The sequence below is a fragment of the Chionomys nivalis genome, chromosome 16 (genome assembly GCF_950005125.1).
Source record: "Chionomys nivalis chromosome 16, mChiNiv1.1, whole genome shotgun sequence".
Lineage (NCBI taxonomy): Eukaryota > Metazoa > Chordata > Mammalia > Rodentia > Cricetidae > Chionomys > Chionomys nivalis.
The window spans coordinates 769,366-789,024 of record NC_080101.1 but is presented as its reverse complement, the minus strand read 5'-3'; the positions used below and the strand labels follow the sequence as shown (position 1 = coordinate 789,024).

At 40.0% G+C, this 19,659-nt stretch overlaps 1 protein-coding gene across 4 annotated transcripts in view; it reads right to left on the bottom strand.

Moving 5' to 3' along the window:
- Positions 1 to 236: 236 nt before the first annotated feature.
- Positions 237 to 19,659, bottom strand: part of Cpne3 (copine 3) — a 53,064-nt gene continuing 33,641 nt past the window's right edge. For all 4 annotated transcript variants that reach the window (XM_057790473.1, XM_057790474.1, XM_057790472.1 and 1 more), the window contains 8 exons: positions 19,102 to 19,188; positions 16,940 to 16,999; positions 16,296 to 16,429; positions 12,257 to 12,311; positions 9,937 to 9,988; positions 7,385 to 7,518; positions 6,180 to 6,416; positions 237 to 4,341 (listed from right to left, as the gene is read on the bottom strand). In XM_057790473.1, coding sequence (XP_057646456.1) covers positions 4,231 to 4,341; positions 6,180 to 6,416; positions 7,385 to 7,518; positions 9,937 to 9,988; positions 12,257 to 12,311; positions 16,296 to 16,429; positions 16,940 to 16,999; positions 19,102 to 19,188 — 870 coding nt within the window. In that variant the 3' untranslated portion in view covers positions 237 to 4,230. The remainder of the gene's footprint in view (positions 4,342 to 6,179; positions 6,417 to 7,384; positions 7,519 to 9,936; positions 9,989 to 12,256; positions 12,312 to 16,295; positions 16,430 to 16,939; positions 17,000 to 19,101; positions 19,189 to 19,659) is intronic.

Below are 19,659 nucleotides of genomic sequence, written 5' to 3'. Positions count from 1 at the left end.
GCTAGGCTAATAGCCAACAACTCCCAGAAATCCTTTATCTGTTCCCTCCAGTGCTAAGGTTAGGTCCGTGTGCCTATGCATGGCTTATTATAGGGGTCTAGGGTCTGAACTCAGATCCTCAAACTTATGCAGCAAGTGGCCTTATCCACTGAGCATATCCCCCAGTTCCATTTTCTATTATTTTGGTAAGATGTAGAGAAATAAAAATGACAACAACACAGCCCTGTTACATCAAGAAGTAACTTTATCCAAAGGGAATTCACACAGAAGATACATGTGACATGTTCATGTATGGTAAGTTATGCACATACTGTGACATCCACAGCAACACAACTACTCACAACTTTCACCCAGCTCCTAACTTACCTTACATCACCTTCATGAAAAATAGACTAGAGAGCATTCTTGAAGATGGCTTTCTAGGAAACACACAAAAGGGGCAAAGCAAGTAAAAATGCAACACAGGCAGCAATGAGGCCCCGAATCTACTTTGGAAAAGTTGTCTGAAGTGAACACTCTGGAATTCCTCAGAAGACTTAAAATTTTAATGACCTTAAAAAAAATTGATGAGGTGACTAGACCAGTGGGAACACTATTTCTGAAGATATGCACGTGAGAAATCATATCTGTGCACAGCATGATCGTGTACATATGTGTTACAAAGAAACGAAAGTCAATTTGGAGATTTTCATTTTAAAAATGAATGGCATTTGTTCACATAGTGGCACAACAGGGAAAATAAATATTTGATTACAAAAAACATAAAATAGCATGAAATTAATTTGAGTGCTGAAACTAAGAGTTTTACAAGAGATAATTTAGATGTTGTAAATGCTTTTATTTCATACTGCAGTAACGTATGGATTACTTTAATTTGCCAGAATCACAGCTCTTATAAATAACAAATCTATAAAAACTCAATCATGATGAGTCGTTTAAAGAAAAAGTATTTTAAAAGGAAACAATTCTGGTAAGCCAGAATATAAAACTGCTAAGAACCAAACGGCAGGAAGATGGCTGCCAGATGCCCAATGCAAACATGAAGAAGGGACTGCGGTTCTGAGCACCCTCTGGGGCTGAGCAAGCTCAATGAGCCCTGCTTCAGAGCCAGAGAAGCCCCTCTGTTACTGTATAACATACACTGAGAATCTGTAAGCCATTTCTGTGCTGGTTCCCTCTGTATGCAAAAGAAAGTCCTGAAAACCACAGTGATGTCTTTCTAAGCACAGAGAACTGAGACATGTAAAACAATAATGGTTTCAAAATAAAGAAAAGAAAGGAAATCAGTCTTCGCCTTCTCTATCGAATCATGGCCCCATAAGCAGTCATGTAGACTGAAAAGCCTGACAACAGTAAAAGGTTTCTAATGTCTAATGCACAATGGCCAAAAATTAATTCAAAACCAAATGTGTAATGAATCTGAGGTGTTTCTGGGCTTCCCTCTATATCACTCAACTTCACTGCAGTCTTGGTTCTGAGACACACCTGATGCACTTTCTGTCATGCCATGCAACAATAAACCCTGTCTGAATGCCTCAGCTCGATTCAGGTTACTTCATGCATTATGAGTTACAGTCATTTCACTGTACAAACTAAGCTTCCTGAAGCATAAATGCTTCGTTATAGAAAACAAAGACTTCAATACCCCCTGCTATTCTGAATCAAGTCAATAATCAAGTCAGAATCTCTAGACTGTATTGTGTTAGAAAGTTTGATTTTAAAAATTGTAGGCTTCAATTTCATTCAAAATCTTTAAATATGTTTTGGTTTTGGATAGGGACAGAACTTCTAACATCTTAAACACCCCTAAACATATTTATGACATTTTGTACTATGTATTTAAGTGAAAGCATTGACAATTAGAAAAATTGTCTGAAGAACATCAAAGATGCTTAGTTGAGATCTAATTCTTATGTTAAAAAAAAAGATATCCACCTTATGAGTAGGCAAATATGTCTTCCTCTTTAATATATGGTAAAATTGTACATCTAACAAAAATTGTGCTAAATAAAAATGTTTCTGTGCTCTGTGTGTATGTGTGCAGGTGCACACTGAGGACAGAGGAAGACATCAGGTCCCCTGAAGCTGGAGTCACAGCCAACTGTAAGCTGATGTAGGCTCTTGGAACCAAATTCAGGTCTTTTGCAAGAGCAATATATGCTCTGAACCCTGAGCCAGCTGTCCAGATCCCTAAAATAAATTTTATTTGATTTACTTGCAATGTTTGATTTGTATTACCTATTTTAAATGCTTATAAAACTGGGGTTGCATAAACATGTCTTGAGTGAAAGGATGTAAAGTAAAAATAAATTTAAGAAGCCCTGTTATAAAGGTGCACTGCCTCAGATTAACAGCACATAAGAAGATGGCAGGCACCCAGGTGAGAAGGAGACAACCTTCACTGGGCTATGCAAACAAGACAAGTAGATCTGCTCTGAGCCAGATCTCAGCAGTAAGTGCTTTCTGAGAAGCCTGCAGAGAACGAAGACACAGGCAGCAGTAGAGGGACTCAGTAACACTGACTAGTGTTAGACATCCACTTAAGAATATCTGACAAATACATAATTCTAAATGTTAAATTGTTAGTGATGCTTGGCCACTGCATAGACAGGCAAAGTATTTGGCATCCAGATTTCAGACAAATGTTACAGAATCTATTCCAAAAATGTGGTGCTCAGGAAACAGTACATTTCTAAGGGTAAAGTTGAGGTAATTCTATTCTTCAAAACAAGCAGACTAAGTCCACACTATCTAAATGTAACAGTTGAAAAAGTTTCAAAAAAGTTGAAAAATTATTTGTGTGTGTTGTTTTTTTTTCTTTTAAATGTATCAGATTGTATGCTTAACAGAACACATTCAAGACTTAGGAAATAGTACATTATTGAAATGAAAAATGGAATTTTGATTAATAAATAACTGGAACTATATGTTTAAAGAAAACAAAAATATCATTTTTAAAAGGCAAAAATATCTAAATAAATCTATAAAAATCAATGTGCAGGTGCATAGCAAGAAAAGAATAAAAATGATCTCTAACAATTATGCCATTAGATAGAAAAATTGGATGATTTCTCAATTATTTACTTTTCTTTGTTACTTTGAAACATATTCTATGTAGCTGGCTGACCTGGAACTTACTATGCATGAGGGTTGTCTTCTGATGACCCTCCAGCTTCCACCTCTCAAGTACTGGGATGAAGTGTCATTATGCCAAATCTACAATAGTTAATTTTTATCTTAAATGTTTGGTCCTCACAGTTTTAATGGACAAAGCAATTCAAATCACTTAGCCAACTTACACTGATCTAAGTTATATCAATTCTGGGATGACCTATCATTTGTACTTCAACAGAAGCTCAAGTGTCTTGTTTACTTAGTAAAAGAAAGGCCAAATCTGACCATATGTGAGCAATAGTTCACAGTGAAAAGAAGAGATTTCAAAAGGCAAAACTGTCTTGTCTACAAGAATTTTCCCCCTAGTTGATTGTACATTTTAAAACCTGACAGGCCAGGAAGTGGTGGTGCACACCTTTAATCCCAGCACTTGGGAGGCAGAGCAGGTTGATCTCAGTTCAAGGCCAGCCTGGTCTACAGAGTTTCAGGACTGGCTTCAAAGCTACACAAAGAAACCCTGCCTTGGAAACAAACAAACAAACACAAAACAATACAAAACAAAAAACTGAGTAAGTCCCTTGCTTTTCATGAAGACCTAAGTGAAAATAGTTTTGTATAATGCATAATGCATCATTGCAGCATGAAGAGGGACAAAATAAAGTAACAGATACAAATTCAGCACTATTTGTCTTAAGGAGCTCTCTCAGTCACGAGTACAGAGTATATTTACTAAAACAGTATAGCAACCTGCAAACCACATCATCTTGTAATTCCTCATTTGCTCTGACTACATTTTAAAATGGAATTTTCATTATAGACAGTAGACAACAAACCAACAAATTCCCACTTTCCCCACATTAAATACAATTCCAAATAGCACTCTTAAGAATTTCTATAAATCACTAACAATCACTGAATTTACTAAGCAGAGATAGCCTTGCTCTTGTCCTCTTCAAAAAGTATAAAATGTATGCTTTAAACAGATAAAATACGTACAAAAAGTTGGGTTTCTATCGGGAACACTGTGGGTGAAAAGCACATAAGGTAGATAAATCATTCTGCATAAGAGATGGCATTGCTCCACACAGCTTAGGAATCCTGGAGGTGTCCTGGCTCCTACTTCACAGCGGGGTTTTTGGGAGGAAGGAGTTTGTATGTGTTGAAGTAGCCCACCACCTGCTGGGGAATCTCTGCCAAGACACACTGAGCAAGTGCTTCTTTTGGAGCCTTGAGGAAAAACAGTCACAGTTACTATTACCAAATGGAGATTTGCTGGCTTGTATAGTTGCCTCTGTAGCTCAAGCTGGCCTTGAACTCACTAGGTAGTCAGGTATGACCCAGAACTCTCTCCATCCTTCTCACTCTACCTACCAAGTGCTGAAATTGCAGGCATACAAAACCATTTTGGTTGATATTCTGGCTATTTGATAAAAGACTAGAGATAACTCAGCAGTCATTAAAAAGTAGTAATTCCCAGCCTCTAGGTTTGTGCCTTAGGAACAGTTCACATAATATAAGAAAAGTAATTCATGATATTTATAATTGCCATCATTATCAGTGCTAATATGTGCCAAGTTCTTGGGTGCCAGCCATTTCATATTTAATAAGTCTGCTGTTGTTATGCCTCTTACTTTTTGAGGCAGGGTCTTACTATGTAGCCCAACCTGGCTTGGAAAACACTGTGTAGACCAGGCTGACTTGAACTTGAGATGGCCTGCTTCTGCCTTCTGAGTGACCTTGATATATTTCCTGCCTCTGTTTGCTGAGTGCTGACACTATAGGTGTGTGCTTAGATGCACAGCCTATTTTTTATAATGTATCCTTAGCTTTTCCTTTTTAAGAAAGCCACATTAGAAGGTTGTTCCAGAGCTGGGCAGTGGTGGCACAGGCCTTTAATTCCAGCACTCAGGAGGCAGAGGCAGGCAAATCTCTGTGAGTTCGAGGCCAACCTGGTCTACAAGAGCTAGTTCCAGGACAGGCTCCAAAGCTACCGAAAAACTTTCTCTTGGAAAACCAAACCAAACCAAACAAAAACCACACTGCTCTACTTGTGCCTACAGACTTTATGTTAGTCACACAAAGAGTTTATTATTCTCATGACTACTAAATGCAACCCCCATTTTAATTACCTATTAGCTTGAGTAATACCATAAACTGATTTTAAAAGGTGTTCTAAGTATTAGTCACCATTCTGAAATGAGCATGTAAAAATCTAATGTATGCTATATGAAACACAGTCTGTGACTACAGGAGTGACGTAAACAGAATGATTCTAAATGCTTCTTTTCCCAAACAACCCCTTCATGGAAGGCTTTCATATTAGCATTTGTAAAAGCACTGGATATTGTTTGTAAAGTCTGTTCATAAGTATCCCATGCTATGGATATACCATAGTTTTCTTCATCATTTACCTGTTGAAGGATATCTGGGTTGTTTCCAGCTTTTATCTATTATGAATAAAGCTGCTAAAACATTCACATATGGGTTTTTATTTTTGTTTTTTAAATATGTGGATATAAGACTGTATTTCACGTAGCATTATACATTAAATCCTTCCATGTTCTTCTCAAAATGGTCAGCCTGATCTACACTGAGAGAGAAGGCAGAGTCACAAGACGCCATGTAGCTGCTGAAAGAGACAGATGTTGGACCCTTACAAGTGCCTTGTGCTGATACACAGATTAATAGAAATGGGATAATTTAAGATGTAAGAGTTAGTTAATAAGAAGCCTGAGCTAATAGCCAAGCAGTGTCGTAATTAATATAGTTTCTGTGTGATTATTGGGTCTGGGCAGCTGGGAAATGAACAAGCAGTCTCTGAGCCAAAGGAAATTTTTCCTTCTACATGGTGTCTTTGCCAGACAATTTTTCACAGCCATCAGGAAAGTGATGACTACAAAGTAACAAAAAATCTTAAAATATTTATAACACTATTATTTGAAGTTTATCATTCTGTTATTATTATATCAAAAGCACAAAGGATAAAAAAAAATGCCCAACCAAATTGAACCTCTCACATGCAAAAGCAAAAGCATCCTGTTTGAGTCAGAAAGAATGGTACTCACATTCTGGAACTGTCTGAAAGGCACGAACTGAACAATATCTCTTATGGCCACCTCTCCTGATGGGGAACGGAGACTCCCCCCATCACCATCCAGAAACTCCATGGCACTAAAGTCGGCTCCCCCAACTCCTACGATGATGATAGACATGGGCAGCTTGGAAGCGTTGACGATAGCGTGTCTAGTTTCATCAAGGTCTGTGATCACACCATCCGTGATGATCAAGAGCACAAAGTATTGCTGCCAAAAAGGAAAACATGTTCCCTGAGCAGGTGAAGGTCAAACAGTAAAGGACTGACCTAGGTTAGTGAGTCAACTCCTTCACTCACGTCATTGCCAGCGTGTTTCTGGGCTATCAACTGCATAATAGAGCCTGCAATTCTCTGACGACAAGGACCAACTCTAGATTCATTAGAAGTGCAACACATCACAGAATAGGTTGAGAAAAAATACACAGAAGACCTCTAAATGTCAAAGACAAACCTTTCAAGGAAGCAGAGGAATAAACATTCATTAAACATGTCAAAGAATGGAACAAGGGAGCAAATGAGAACTCCACTCTCAACAGATCCCAAACTGCCAAAGAAGGGATATCGGCCCAGCTAAAACACATGCTTTAAAAAAAATTTGGTTTTTTGATGAAACTTTCCAGAGCAGTAAACTATCACATAAAGATATAGGGCAGGAATAAGATTTATGATAGTAACTTATAGTATGGGAGTGTTTTCTCTGACCCAGGCACTGTTTGCATTTTACATGAATTATCTTGTTTAACTTTCAACACCTACACAATGGGGCCCCCTACAATCTCTGCCCTAATTTTAAATATACTATAGCTTGAGAGATTTGATAACCAACATCTGACTGGTAATGGTCAGCCAATTCAAACCTTTGCAATACAGTAAGTGATGCAATATCAACAACAGGTGTACTCAAAGGCCTTCACATGAAGTGTTTTTCTAAAAGTTAATAGCCCCCCTTTTTTTGTAGAATCTAGTAAATTACTTCCGAAGCCAGAGAAAAAACTCAAAAATGTAAGCATTATTTTGTTTTATTGACCATTAATAGCAACAGATACCTCTCCCAAACCGATGCTAATTATATCATTACTCCTTACTCTTATTATCCTGACAAATTCAATAAACAGTATGGCAACCAGGAAGAAGTACCAACCACACCCTTCCTGTTTCTGAGCCTAGAGCACTTACAGATGCTGTCTGCTGCTGTGTGGCTGCAGCTGCAAACCTGGCCACATGGTTTATAATCGGAGAAAAATTAGTTGGTCCATAGAGTTTTATCTGAGGAAGACAGGTCCGATAAGCCTCTATAATGCCTTGGATTCCTAGATCAAAGAAAGTAGTATTAAAAATCCTCAAATATAATTTGTTAACCCACAGTACTGGGAAGCACAACTATATACATATTAGCAAAGTTCTATAAAAATATAAGGTTATAAGGCTAACTAATTCTAATTAACTAGGTGATACAAGTAAGGGTCAGGCATGGTATAGTAGATGGCATTAGTTTAATATTCACATAGGCTATTTCCTGCATTTTCTGTAGAAACTGTAAACAGTTCGGCTTGCCAGTATTATGAGTAGCAAGTTGAACAGGGCTATATATGATTCAATGCATATAAACAGACAGGGCCAGCATCTAAGCAGATGCTTTTAGAACTATTGTCTGTTTTCTCTAGTTCTTGTACTCTTTTCCTGGCTCACGGGAGCAGCAGGTGAAGAGCTGGTCCCCTTCAGGCTGAGTATCAGACTAAGAAACTTGGGGAGAGCTGGATGAGGTGTTACATCTTCCAACCCTGCACTCAGGAAACCGAGGTAGAAAGAGGCCACGTTTATAGCCTGAACTACATGGTAAGACCTTATCTTATAAAAACAAACTAAAAAAGAAACATAGAAAATAGTTGTGATCTAGCTACAAGTCAAATGAGTAAGGAACAGATATGCCACTATAAGTTACTAAGGTGTAGGGCTATTTCTGTTAAAACAGTGTGGCCTGGATCTGGCTAGTATCCTGGTGTAAAGAGTCCACAAATGAGTATCCTAGGTAGGCGTGTGTTGATTCTATCCTCAATGACAGTTTAGGATGCAGACAAATGCTATAAATCTCAAAAGAATTACCTGTGCTATGTTTTGAGACCACAGAAACTTGTCCGTGGTGTGTTTTAAAGAATGTTTTAATTTCCTATTTTAGTATATTCTAAATTTGTATTAATTTGTGTGTAGTTTGTACGTGTGTGGTGTACATGTATGGTACAAGCAAATAAATATGCAGCTATGCACATCTGTGCATGCCACACAGACACCAGACAAGGTGTCAGGTGCCCTCTTCCATTGCTCTCCATCTTCTGCCTTAAAATAGGGTATACTGTGAACCATTTTGGTTAGGCTGGCTAGCAGTGAACTCTCCAGATCTATCTTTCTGTGCCCCCCAATGAGGTAACAAGAATGTCCAGTCATGCCAAACTTTCTACATGGCTGGTTGGGATTTCAACTCAGGTCCTCATGTTTGTATAGCAAGTGTTCTTATTCACTGACTCATCCCTCAACCCTGTAGAAAACTTTTCAACCAAAATCAGGTCTCTTGCTTTAGATCAAGGATAAGAACAAAACATCAGGTTTCTCCTCTTAAAACTTAAAGAGTTCCAAGAAACTCCTTTTGGTCATATTGAATTTAGAAGCAAGTAGCCTTGAGCAACCTGTGAGAACAATTCACACAGAGATGTGATTTTACAGTGATAAACTGATAGTGTAACTGGGAATTAGTCTAACAGTAGTAACAATAATATTAACCACAGCTGGCAACATCACTAACTGCAATGGAATACACTGTAGAAAAACTGAGCATATAATTCCAGCAACAATAGTTGTGGTGATTTGAATAAGAATGGCCCCCATAGGTCAGAGATGAATGCTTGGTCACCAGGGAGTGGCATTATCTGAAGGGATTAGATGTGGCCTTGTGGGAGGAAGTGCATCAGTGGGGTGGGGTTTGAGGTTTCAGAAGCCCATGCTAAGTTCAGAGTCTCTCTCTTCTCAATGTCTTTTTGCATGCCACCATGCTCCCCACTTTGAGGATAATGAAATAAACTCTGAAACTCGCTTTCTTTTGTAAAAGTTGCCATGGTCATGGTGCCTCTTCACAGCAACAGAACACTGACAAAGACAGAAGTATTTTCTCCATTTGTATTATTATGCTTGCTTTGTATCATGAAGGTTTTTAGCAATTTACTCTCCTCACAGTCTTCAACTACTCACTTAACACTGAATTACACTGAAAATACTTCCTTGCATTAAAGCAATAAGTGAAATGTTATTTCTAGGCAACTAGGCTAATGATGTCTTTAGAAAAATAGAATTTAACTTTGGTGTCTTAAAGCCTTACTTTTTCTGTGTAGCATATCTTTGATCTACAACCAAATTGGTTGTTTTTGTTTTTCAGATTATGAACTTAAAGTGAAAACGTTATTTGCTTGATGAGCAGACCAAGGATGGGTTCACACTATTTATAGAGCATATAACTTCTAAAATGAGTTGTCAGATGACATAAGTATATTTAGTATATCTAAAAATAATTCCAATTTCAGGTAAGGACCAACATGAGATGATTTTCTACCAAACAAAACAGAAAGCTAAATGTGTCACAACCTGAAATTTAGAGATGAAATATGTGTAGCTCTAACCTGCAAGGAAAAGATAAGAATGAAAGAGGCGGTCTTCATGTTTGGCTTTTTGGCTTTACTTACCATTACAATAGGGGTTTGACGGGTTAAAGTTCATTGGAAATTCATGAGACACCTGTCAAAAGAAAAAAGAGCTGGTGAGGCCTGTTTGCTAGTCCAGAATAAAGTTTTAAAAGGAGATTGCCTGCCAGCTCAATCCTTTCCAGGCCTGAGTCAGTGGAGGACACAGATGGCTCCGCCCCCAGACTTCTTGGTCTGGAGGGCACTAACAGCCAAGAGCCTACCCAGTGCCTGTGGCACCTGGCAGTCTGGCACCATCATACCAAGCCCAAGGTTTCTAGGCCCAGGTATGCAAGAGAAAAACAACAGCTCCACACCATGCCTTGCAGCTGAGGCAGGCAGGACTCAACCAGAGCCACCTGTGACCCAACCAACAGCTATAAGGCCAGTTTGGTTGGGCACCACAATGGTAAGCGAGTACAGGGTGGAGGAGGGGAGAGGAGAGAGAGGCAAAACCGTTCATGGGCCGTGGAGAGAGGCAGATCTGAAGACGTGAGGTTGGTGAGGAACAGGCTGACGTGAATGGCCTGCTAGCCACCCAAGTCCAAGGTGATATCCCAGCCTGGGCCAAGACGCCAAGGGCCAGGTCTTTGTCTGAGGACCTGAAACAGTCAATAGTGACTGAGGTGATGTCTATGGCTTCTGTTGCCACTGACGGCTATGCAGAACCCTGTGGTGCTGGCCACCACCTGGAGCCATGTTGTTTGTCAGAGGGCCATGCTGCTGCAGGGGCCAAGTCATTCTGGGTGACCTGCATTGCCACCTGGGGCCATGGTGATATCATGGTTCCTGCTGAGAACCATGTCTGGGTCTTTGACCCTACCACAGCCAGGATCTGAGTTGATGTCCCTGGCCTGTGATGCAGGAGTGGGGAGGTGCAAATGCCCAATGACTAGGTTGCAACTTATAACCTAGCTGTTGTTTGAGGGCTGTGCTGCCACCAGGGCCAAGACAACTGGAGTGGCCAGTGCCTCGTCTGAGCAAAACAGTAGAGCTGGCCCTAGTGGTATGAGTGTGGTGACCTGGACCTGGATCTGAGGCCCTGAGAATAGAACTGGCCCTGCTCCTTGCTGCAGACCACACTGGGTGAACTAGCTTGGGCAATGCTGGAGAGCTTGCCTGGGTAATGATGATGAGGGAAAGCTGGAGGGCTGACCAACCCAGCTACCACCCAGGCCCAGAACCGGGACTATGAGTTGGCCCACCCCGATCTCATCTATGAGACTGGGTGGGCAGGTGAAGGGGATGAACCTACAGATCCAAAACAGCAAGATCTTCACAACGCAGGACAACAGGGTATCGAAGAGGAGCCCTAGTGAGAGTCCATTATTGGTGGCGTTGCAGAAGTCAGTGGCCTTGAGCTTGACCAATGACTCTGGCAATGAACCCTGGCAAATAAAGATGAATGGACTAAAGGGTGAACTGTGAACTCAACAGGCCACACTACAGCTTCCATGATGAGATTCTCCTCCTTTTTGTTATTGTTGTTTGGTTTGGATTAGGCTTTTCTTTTAAATTTGGTTTTGTTTTTTTTTGGGGGGGGCATTGCAAGGGCAGAGGGCAGATGTGAGGTTACAGGAGATTAGTGGGATTGGAATGCATGATGTGAAATCTACAAAGGATCAATGAAAGTTAAAAAAGTGTGTAAGGAGAGGGAACCTGAAATGACCCTATCCTATACTGATGAATATCTTGCATATCACCTTAGAACCTTCATCTGGCGATGGATCGAGGTAGAGACAGAGTCTCAATTTGGAGCATCGGTCTGAGCTCTTAAGGTCCAAATGAGGAGCAGAAGGAGGGAGAACATGAGCAAAAAATCAGGACCACGAGGGATGCACCCACCCACTGTGACAGTGGAACTGATTTATTGGGAGCCCACCAAGGCCAGCTGGTCTGGGACTGAATAAGCATGGGTTGATTCCGGACTCTCTGAGCATGGCGGACAATGAAGGCAGATGAGAAGCCAAGGACAATGGCACTAGGTTTCGATCCTAATACATGAACCGGCTTTGTGGGAGCTTAGCCTGTTTAGACGCTCACCTTCCTGGAAGTAGATAGAAGACCTTCGTCTTCCCGCAGGGCAGAGAATTTGGACTGCTCTTCAGTATCAAGAGGGAGGGGGGATGGTGTGGGGGGAGGAGAAGAGGAGTGGGGATAGGGGGAGGGAAGTGGGGGGAGGGGGCAATATTTGGGAGGAGGGGAGGGAAATGGGAAACGGGGAGCAGGTGGAAATTTTAATTAAAAAAGAATAAAAAAAAAAAAAGAAATACAAATTAAAAAAAAAAAAAAAAAAAAAAAAAGTGTGTGTGGGGGGAATTACCTGCCACTGAGGAGGCACCTGAGCTCCAAAGCCAAAAGCTGGAAACATCTTATCACTAAAAAAGAAAAAGAAAACAAATTCAATAATTTTAGATATAATATATATGTATTCATATTTATGAGCTTAGATTTAAAAAAATCCAAAGCCATAAAAATTATAAACAAAAAAATTACCTAGCACTCTCTTTACTAATGCCAATGCTAACACTGGAAAACACTCACTTTTAATGTTTTTCTGTGCATTAAAGGAAGAAACATCTATACAGGTTTTTTGGTGTGTGTGACATGCGTGATATATACCTGAGTGTGTTCCTCTATCGCTCTCCACCTTAATGCTTTGAGAGAAGCATAAATTACAATTTATGGGGCAAGGGATAGCTCGGTAGTTAAGTGCACTTGTTCTTGACGAGGACCTGGGTTTATTTCCCAGCACCTACGAGTACAGTTCAGGGGATCCAGTACCTCTGCTGACATCCACAGGCTCCTGCACACATGTAGTGTATGTACATGTACTCATGCACACGCATACACATTAAATAAATAAATAAAATATGTCTCATAACCCACTACTTTCCATTTAAACCTCGTGTATTATTTCACTGAACAAATATGAAAAGCCAAAAACAAACAAACACAACCACATCTTTTTCTTCTTTTAAGCAGGACTATTTGGTAAAAAAAAATAGGCCTCAAATGATGAGGTTATGTGTAGCATTTACTTACGTCATTTCATGTGAATATTCATACAATGACCATAGAAACATGGTGGGAAATGTCAGGTATTATAAAACTCTCAAGTTTCTGCAAGAAAACATATGTCCATCTGGAGCCTGCCGTTCATGGACACAGAGTGTGGACCTGAATATAGAACACGTGACGTGGTACTGACATGTCCAGGGTATGGGTATTCCCTCAGAGGCACAGTGAAGGTGGCCATCACGCCTTACTACAAAACACCACCGAACACAGTTTTCTACTGGAGTGGTCTTTGTGTGCTCACTCGTACTTACTACATTTATTTATTTATATGTGTGGGGTCACGTGCTTGCTACAGCATGTATGTGGAGCACAGAGGGCAACTCAGCTTGTCAGGCTCGGCACAGGCACCATCACCTGCACCACCACCTCACTCATACTATTATTAATTCTTAACATTTGGGGCTTATTTTCCATTAAAGATAGAACCCATGTCATGCCAAAAATATCTTTCCTAGTCTATAGCCTGTCTCTAATGTTGTTTAGAAACTTCCATAGATTTTCTTTTTAAATTCTTTTACTGCCAGGCGGTGGTGGCACACGCCTTTAATCCCAGCCCTCGGGAGGCAGAGGCAGGCGGATCTCTGTGAGTTCGAGACCAGCCTGGTCTACAAGAGCTAGTTCCAGGACAGGCTCCAAAACCACAGAGAAACCCTGTCTCGAAAAACCAAAAAAAAAAAAAAAAAAAAAAACAAAACTAAATTCTTTTACTAATGAGTCTATGAATACCCAAAGGGGACACCAGCTCCGTCTTTATCCCTTCCATCTCCCAACACTGATTATGGGCACAAACAACCATGTTAAGCTTTTGAATGGGTGCTGAGGATCTAACAGAGCCTCTCTTGCTTTCACAAAACTCGCTCTTACCCACTGAGCCATCTCCCCACCCTCTTTCATGGATTTTCATACTAGAGAATGTGAACACATACAAATTATTCCAAGATTTCTGCCTCTATTGCCTTAGCAGCCAGGTACAATTCAAATTATAAACCATTTACTTTTGGTATTAGACTTTTCATTACTCTGAAAGGGGCTTTGACGTAGGATATGAAGCAGAAGCAGCTGCTTCCCTCCTTCAATAACAGACACTGGAGGCAGTGACTGCACCTACTCTAGGAGCCCGCCGAAATCAGGTGGCCAGATTCCAGCCCAAGGAGCTGAGTAGATTTTTTTCAGCAACATCTCATTATACCCCTAAGAGGAAATAAACATGCACTCCTGGGCCCCTTTCTCCTCTTCCTACTGTCTAAAGAAGAGCAGAGATCTTGTCACCAGAAACAAAAGCTATAAATTGAGGATGGCAAAGACGTTGGGACAGTCCTGAACTTACTGCTATGCTGTTAGGCTACTTTGCTTAAGAGTATCTGCTTTATGGCACGTGTGGCTTATATTTTTCAGGTATGAATTGTGAATTCAAATTCAATTCTTTGTTTTTTGTCTTGATACAGAATCTCACTATGTAGCTCAGGCTGGCCTCAAACACACAGAGATCTACCTGCCTCTGCCTCCCCAGTGTTAGGATTAAAGGTGTGACCACTATGTCTGGCTTTAAATTCCACTCTTATGCAATATGTTGCTGTTACAATCATTGCCTCTTAGATGCTATTCTTACTAGATTCACATATGTTACAGGATTATTTCTTACCTACATGCTTGGTTCAGTTCGTCAAGTACAGTTCTATATTTGAGTTTTAAATAAATTTTAAAAGCTGTTCGAGCAGGACTGAGAGATGGCTCAGAGATTAAGAGCACTTATTGCTCTTGCAGAGGGCCCAGTTTGGTTCCCAGTAACTACATGGTGGCTAACAATCTTCATAATGTCACCCTCTTCTGAACTCCGTGGGCACCAGGTACACACGCGGTATATATATACACACACACAGGCAAAACACTCATACACATAAAATTAATAAATACTTTCAAAAGTTAAAAACAAAAACCAAAGAAAACTGCTAGAGCAATTTTCTTGCCTTTCTCCCTCCTTTTCGTCTTTCCTTTAGAAAAATATATAGATGATTCTGACTCCTTCTATTTAGAGAATTTTAAGACTCTTTTTGTCAGTATTCTAATGCATTTCTAATTTAAATTAACTGTGAAAGAAATTTCACTTCATATTATTATCACAGATCTCTTTCTATTTAAATATGGTCTTTTCTTAGTTCTTCAGTTCTATTTTTTAGTTTACCTTACAAAATCCTATTCATTTGTTATGATTTGTACGGTGACCTTTATTCACTGTAATTTTTTAGCAAATGTAATTTACATCATTAGCTTAATTGGACAATATACTTTTGTTGTGGATGGCTAGTGAGAAGTTGATGTTTTCTTATTCTGCATTTGTCCCTTTTTTTCCTGAACTCTGGATACTTCCTAAATTCTTTAAATTTTGTCTTTTAGGTTTCAATTTGTTAATTACATGTTTTTAAGAATTGATGTGTGAAATTACCCTGGTTTGGTACCCTTTTCAGGAGTGGCTATTTGATGACCCACTGATTGCCATCTACGGCTCATCATCTATTCAGACTAATACAATGGTCTCTGGCACACATTAGCTGTTAAAATAAATCTAGTAACAGTAGTAGTAGTCATATAGTTTTATGACTGAGAATTGAACCCAAGATATTCCACAGGCTAGATACTGGTTCTACAACTCAAAATACACCCAGGTCTCCAAATCTACTCAAAATCTAAGTACTGAAAATTCACTCAGAATACACTGCAGCAATTAGGTTAAGATGCTCTTTAGCCTTGCCAAAAGCTCTGAATGAAAAAATACTTCAGCAGAGTGTGGTGATGCACTTCTTTAATTCCAGTGCTTTCAAGATAGAAGTAGACAGACCTCTGTGATTTCAAAGTCAGGCTGGTCTACACAGAGTTCCAAGCCAGGGAGGGAAGTAGACCCTTGCTCAGAATGAATGAATGAATGAATATTTTATTACTGAGATGAACATGCATTTATGGTAAGAAACAATTTTTGATTAAAGATTGCATCATCTAGACTTTAATCACATATACAACTTAAAACTGCCAGGAAATCAGATCAAAGAAATGAGTGTTGTTGACTTCTGTCAACCATAAAATGAAGAAGCTATACACAACACATTATAACTAGTCACAGTAAGAGTGAAGATCAAAGGAAAACACAGAAACAAAAAGATGAGAAAGAAGCTGTTCTATCATCTGCACTGTCCCACCTCTATCAGAACACTAGATGATGGAACAAATCAAAAGTATCCTAAGGAATTATGAAACATGTACCCGAGTATTCCCAAAATTATACTCACGCATCATAATCTTGAATTACCAATCCCACAGACCAGATGGCAGTCAGATACTCATTGACACCATTAGGGCTGATGTAATGCAGGGAATCTGAAGAACTGGGGTCACCATTGGAGCCGGTGAAGTCCACTCCCACCTGCCAAGACAGCAATTTTTACTAAAGAGGGGCAGGGCTACCTGAGCTAGAGGTACAAGAAAACTTCAGAGATAAGGCCCCAAACTATCCCAGAACATCTACTGTCATCTCCTAACAAATTCTCACAGCATTTACACAAACAAGTGAACAGGCCTCATCATGAATACAACCTGTTCTTCTTTTTCTAGATTGAAGAATCATGAATCATCGCATGCAGTGACCTGTATTTAGGGACTGTTTTTGCATGTCTGTTTTCTATTCCTTAAATTATTACAGGATAACCACTGGTTTGTGCATATCTGCTTTCTCAAGAGAGGGAGAGATTATTCATCAACTCACCAACTAAGTCAAACTTTCATGATGACCCTAGATGGTCTATGAGGAAAGCATGTTAAAAAGATTGTGTAAATTCCATAACAAAGGCAGCTTGGCAGTAAAAAAACGCTGCAATACGGGGGGGGGGGGGAGGCAATATCTAACAGATTTGCTAGAAAACTCAATTTTACTTACAGTAAAATTCAGCTGGCACCCTCCCATGATGTAGTCAAGAAATGTGCATTCTACAGTAATCTAGAAACAAAAACACATGTATGTTAAAGCCGAACTCAGTCAGTGGTGGTGCACACCTTTAATCCCAGCACTTGTGAAGCAGAAGTTGGCAGTCATCTGAGTCTGAGGCCAGCCTGGTCTACAAAGCAAGTCTAGGACCGTCAGGGCTACGCCAAGAAACCCTGTCCCAAGAAGCCAAAGAAAAATAACCAGAACTCTCCGACTACACAAGAGAAACAAAAGTTTCCTTGATATATGCATTTCAGAGTTTGTAAGCTGAATAGGACATGACGCAAATACGTGAACTCAACCTCACATCTGAGCACATGGAACTCCTCCCTCAAGTGTCAGGACTTATAAAGACTTTAGTACAACTTTAGCACAGCAGTATTAAGGTTAACATATCAGGGGACGGGCCCTCCTGAGAATTCACTAGCTGTTAATTGCTGATGGAGTGAGAGGCATTTTTTTCAGGTGTCACCACTGGTATGCTACTCACATTTCTGTAAATAACCCTAATTAAACTCACTGAGTTACACACACGGGAGGGGGGGTGTGAAAGTAAAAGAAACTAGTTGGGAGAACAAGAGAGGGTAATGGGGCAAGGTAAATATGAGCAAATTGCATTATATACATTTGGAGAATGTCATAAAAACCCATCATGGTTAACCAATACATGCAAATAAAAAAAGGTGCAGCTGCAGAGTGCTTAGTTGTGGAACTAACCACTGGGCAGAGCTACAAGAGTCCTATCAAAGAGAGGGAGGGGCAATAACATGAGCAAAGGGTCAAGACCAGGATGGGGAAACCCACAGAAAAAGCTGACCTGACTAGTGGGAGCCAAATAACTCCAGACACACAACCTGGACACCTGCATAAGACCGATCTAGCCCCCTAAAAGAAGGTGACAGTAGGTAGCTTGGACAGTTGGTTGGGGTCGCTGGCAGTGGGACCAGAAAGAATCCCTAATGAATGATCTGGCTTTCTGGAGCCAATTTCCTATGAAGAGAAACCTTGTTCTGCCTAGACACGAGAGCGAGGGCCTTGGTCCTGCCTCAATGTGGTGATGTAAAAGAATTCATTGACTCCCCATGGGAGGCCTTACCCTCTCTGAGGAGCAGATGGGGGTGAGGGGAAGTAGAGGGAGCAGGAGGGGAGGGAGGGGAAACTGGGATTAGCATGTATAAGAAATAAAATACAAAATAATTCACACTGTGACTAAAAGCAAAAAATTAGAGTATCAATGGCAAAAGAAGAAATGTAGTCACTGTCTTATATAATAAGTCCAATATACTGACAATTTAAACATTTAGTAGTAAAGCTTTAAGAGCATTAAAAACAAAAACAAAATATCCGAGCCAGACGGTGGTGATGCACGCCTTTAATCCCAGCACTAGGGAGGCAGAGGCAAGATGATCTATCTCTGTGAGTTCGAGGCCACTATAAGAGCTAGTTCCAGGACAGCTAGGGCTGTTACACAGAGAAGAAACCCTGTCTCGAAAAACCAAACTAAAATGAAAGAAAACAAACAAAAATATCCTTTCAGTGGGTAAAACTTGGCTTTCCCCCACCATTTATGACAGCTTATGAAGAAAGTATATCTAGGATAGATACACTAGGTCCGGCCATTTCCAATCTCACATTTCCTAAGATAGCAGAACACTTTCATTATTTATTCTTTGCTAAAACGTTACCAATGGGCCGGTGCTGAAGAGCACCTGCTGTTCTTGCAGAGGACATGGGTTGGTGCCCAGCACCCACACGGAGGCTCACTACTGTCTGTAATTCTAGATTCCGAATACCTAACACCCTCTTCTGGCTCCACACATCACTGCACACATGCACATACACCTCATACATATACCTACATGCAGGCCAAACACCAATTCACACACACACACACACACACACACACACACACACACACACACAGAGTTGTCAAACCTTAGAAGCACAGTTACTAGAAAGATTTCTTTATTATTTCTAATTCTATTCTTTCCCCCAAGATTATTGCAAGCTCATGTAATATCCAGCGTTTACAGTAAGGACTTGTTTGATATGAAACCACACTGGCACAAGAACTCGGAAAGCGAAGTCATTATAAGTAGTCAAGGACAACTGACCTCACAGTGCTTTACACTGATCACACCTGAATTCTTGTAGCTTTTTTTCTTCTGTCTCTTTTTTTCATTTATGCATTCATAGTCAACCTGTAAAAGGAGAAAATGAAATAAAATTTTCACTAGCAATAGCCAAGTTACCAAAATGTATTTCACTAAACCTTTTCCCTAAAAATCAAATCTTAAAAGAAAAAGAAAAGAAACTAAATTTTAATCTTGTTAGCCACACAAAACAAAAACATGCTTAGGAAAAAAAAATGAACAGAATAAAAGAGAAATACATGAAGCACAATCCTGTGGCCATAAGAAATTAAACTTCTAATATAAATATAAACTTGACAAGAATGGTAGTCTCGTGTGCATGAATCTTGAACCTAAGGTATTTCCTTACCAAAAGATACACTCCTCACAGCTTATGCTGGGCTTCTGTTGTCTGTGGAGGTGTAACAGGCCCCTAGACCTTAGCACCACTGATTCCATGATGGAAGTACCACTTAGGCCATAAAACTTAGCAAACAGACAGCACCACCATCCAAAATGAAAACAAAGACCTCATTCATC